General features: G+C 36.0%; 1 protein-coding gene across 1 annotated transcript; it reads left to right on the top strand.

Moving 5' to 3' along the window:
- Positions 1 to 242: 242 nt before the first annotated feature.
- LOC149543576 (uncharacterized) lies at positions 243 to 2,486 on the top strand. Its single transcript, XM_089798354.1, has 3 exons — positions 243 to 755; positions 1,036 to 1,165; positions 1,411 to 2,486. Exons 1-3 carry the CDS (start codon positions 620 to 622, stop codon positions 2,315 to 2,317), a joined length of 1,173 nt encoding a protein of 390 aa, XP_089654480.1. The 5' UTR covers positions 243 to 619; the 3' UTR covers positions 2,318 to 2,486.
- Positions 2,487 to 3,311: the final 825 nt, after the last annotated feature.

The following is a 3,311-nucleotide window of genomic DNA, read 5'->3' on the forward strand; positions in this document are numbered from 1 at the left end:
AATTTCAAAGAGAGCCGGGGAAGGTAGCTTCGTGTTCATTGCATGATTGATGATGCATTTCATAAGTTACAAAGACATCTCAATAATAGTGGCATCCTATTGAAAAGGAGAAGCAGCCTAAGATTGTGTCAATGGAGAGGAACAGTGAAAATAGCTTGGTGGTTGTGTTCTTTTGACTTTAATCTCTACAATTGATGATATTGGAAGCTAGCAAAGTTCTATATAGCCTCTCCTTGCTGCCATTGGGTCAACTCATGTTTTCAATGCCTTTCAGAGGTCATTTCATCCTCTTGAAGATCGAAGAAAAGTTTGCTTGTGAGACCCAATGGTATCCATCATTGATTTATAAGCGATTCAGTGCTCGGTTCTGCCAACATATTGAGAGAAATCAGTAATAGTTCTTGTTTTTTCTGTGTTGGAAATATTTGTTATGTGTACCCAGATTCTATTTGCTTAGAAGGACTGACTGACACAAGAGAATAGATTGATTTGCTCTCAGTTTCTCCAAAAAAGGACAAATCTTTTGGATGTTGCTCATGTGGGTTATACTTATTCACTAGACTATCAGTCATCCATCTCTGAACAGAATCCATTTGATTATAGTTAGTTTTTTTCAAAGATGGGAAGAGCACCTTGCTGTGACAAAGCAAATGTCAAAAAGGGACCCTGGTCTCCTGAAGAAGATGCAAAGCTCAAGGCTTTTATAGAACAAAGTGGTACTGGAGGGAATTGGATTGCTCTTCCACAAAAAGCAGGTGCAACAAAATGTTTCTCCTCTTATGCCCTATCTATCTCTTTCTTTAACAGAATCATGCATGAGAATAAATTTGTACAATCAATGACAATTATTTGCAAGAACTTTCTAATTTGATTGTGTAAAGCTGTTTGATTCATTATCAAGATGAAAAAACTTTACACAATCAAATCCAAAAGAACCCTGGCATTTCTAAGTCCTCTTTTTCGTTTTCCAAATACTTTAGGAGAGACATAATGGATAGTGACTAAACCCTAATATGTGTCTGATTTCCTTTACAGGTCTGAAGAGGTGTGGAAAGAGCTGTAGGCTGAGGTGGCTGAACTACTTGAGGCCAGATATAAGGCATGGTGGGTTCTCAGAAGAGGAAGATAGTGTTATTTGCAGCCTTTATGCAAACATTGGGAGCAGGTATTGTGTAGTGTATAGAGCTTCTTGAACTTGCATCTTTGTGTTTAGGTTCATCTGTGTCACGGCGTAAATTATACTAATAGATCAAATTTAAGAGCAGCTAGAGCTTTTCGATTTAAATTTGGGTAGAATCATAAAGTATGATTTGAAATGTTGATAAAAATAAATAAATCTAGAAGCTCTCAAATTCAATCAACAAAAACTCTCGAAATCAGATGTTTTTAGTACTAATGAATTGGCTACAGGTGGTCTATAATTGCAGCTCAGTTACCTGGAAGAACAGACAATGACATAAAAAACTACTGGAATACAAGACTGAAGAAGAAACTGCTTGGGAAGAGAAGAGACCTCCAAAACCGTAGGCTTAAAGTAGAAGCAAAGAATAACAACAACCCAAGAGGGGTTTGTATGAATTCAGAAGGTATGTCAGCTGAATCCACCATGAATGCATTTAGGTCTCTAATGCCAAGAAATGAGGGATTCTATGTGCCAGATCCATTATATTATGTGGGTATGGATCCATCCTATGCAATTGGCCACACTGCCCTTGTAAATCCAACAAGCTTTCCCAATTGCTCAAACTTGAGCTTTGGAAATGATCCTTGTCAAGCTCTGGAGGGGCTCATTATGTCTGATAACACAATTCTTAGAAAGCTGATGATGAGGAATGAATGTGCACTCAGTGAGAGCTCAACAAACAATAACAATGGATTTCAATCATCTTCCTCAAATGTTAATAGCTCCCACATGTACTCTCCACCAGCTGCCTTTGATCATTTAGCCTTGCAGGAATCCCTTGAGAAGTCCTTGAAAATTAATGTGAAATCAGAACCAACAACTCATGGTGTGTTTAACCTCAATGATTCCATAACATTTAGAGACAGCTGCAGCTCCAGCAGTGAGGGAAATCATATTCAGCCTCCTTGGTTAAATGAAAATGGGCTCAGTTCAGCTCAAGATCAAAGCTGTTTGAGCTATGAGTTTCCAGTGGAGCAGCTGAATGAGTTGATGTATTTGAACAATTATAATTCCTTCCTGGAACACAAAGAAGAAGACATCTGTGACTACTCATCATGCAGAGATAGTACTCCTGAGGAGACTACTACTACCACTTGTTGGCCTTCACAGTTACTTCCTCACTTTGATGCTTGAAGCTAATTTCCTTAACTACTCACATCTTCCTCCTCATAATAAAAGCAGTACATTGCATGGGGTTAGATACTCATTTGAATCTAAATTGAAGGTGGATTGTGTTTATTTTTGTAGATTATATATGTATACTTTACTACTGTTTTACAAATAAAGAGCTGTATATTTTCTAGATTGGCTTTGATATTTCTCATCTCCTAATATCTTATGTTCTCATCTAGGTTCTTTTTCGTGTATTGACTCTTTATTAATGGCTGCATTGTTCTTTTTATCTGCAAATGTGACAATGGAAACTATCTTAGCTTTTAAGAAGAATGCTGATTTTTGGTTTATGAATTCAATCATGTTTACAGTTTTTATATCAACATTACTCCTTGATCTATTATTAATCATGTCTAAAAGAATACCAAAAGATATAGAAAGATGAATTGCCTATCATTTTAGTTGAAGATACATATGGTACAGATGGTTAGTGTGTCATATATCTTCATTTAAGAGTATGATCTAACAAAATTTTCATTCTTGTGAGCCAAGCTATGGATATCTCCAGCATAGTGTGGATTTGGGTGTTGAGAAGAGTAATCTTGGCAAATTTAACGTACATAACGTTTATTGTTAAAATCTCAATTGAATATACATGCAAAACACATTGTCTTGTAATTATTAAATGGCATTTAAATTTTAGACTCTCAATGAGGATTAACTGGTCCCATATATGACCCTAAAGACATATCAGAGGCCCATCCCAAATTGGCAATACGCTGGTCTATGAAATTTTTGAAAGCAGGTTTTCAGAATCATGACAGATCTCATCAATCACTGCATGTTTACCTATCTTTAACAATATGAAATAGTTCGCTTACATTGTTGGGTCTTCTAGGTAGTTAAAAATGATCAGCAGTTGACCAAAAAGACAAGCTTGCAATTTTTAGTTGAAAAACCAGCATTGGTTTTATTTACACTAATTAACTATTTAGTTCTAATAAAATGAATTTAA

This window comes from Cupressus sempervirens, chromosome 8 (genome assembly GCF_028749045.1).
Source record: "Cupressus sempervirens isolate cs-2001-9-10 chromosome 8, ASM2874904v1, whole genome shotgun sequence".
In the NCBI taxonomy this organism is placed as follows: domain Eukaryota; kingdom Viridiplantae; phylum Streptophyta; class Pinopsida; order Cupressales; family Cupressaceae; genus Cupressus; species Cupressus sempervirens.

Coding starts and splice junctions, on each gene's coding strand:
- LOC149543576 (XM_089798354.1), top strand. CDS start 620: ATGGGAAGAGCACCTTGCTGTGACAAAGCAAATGTCAAAAAGGGACCC. Junction 756..1,035: donor TGCTCTTCCACAAAAAGCAG/GTGCAACAAAAT, acceptor TTTCCTTTACAG/GTCTGAAGAGGTGTGGAAAG. Junction 1,166..1,410: donor TATGCAAACATTGGGAGCAG/GTATTGTGTAGT, acceptor AATTGGCTACAG/GTGGTCTATAATTGCAGCTC.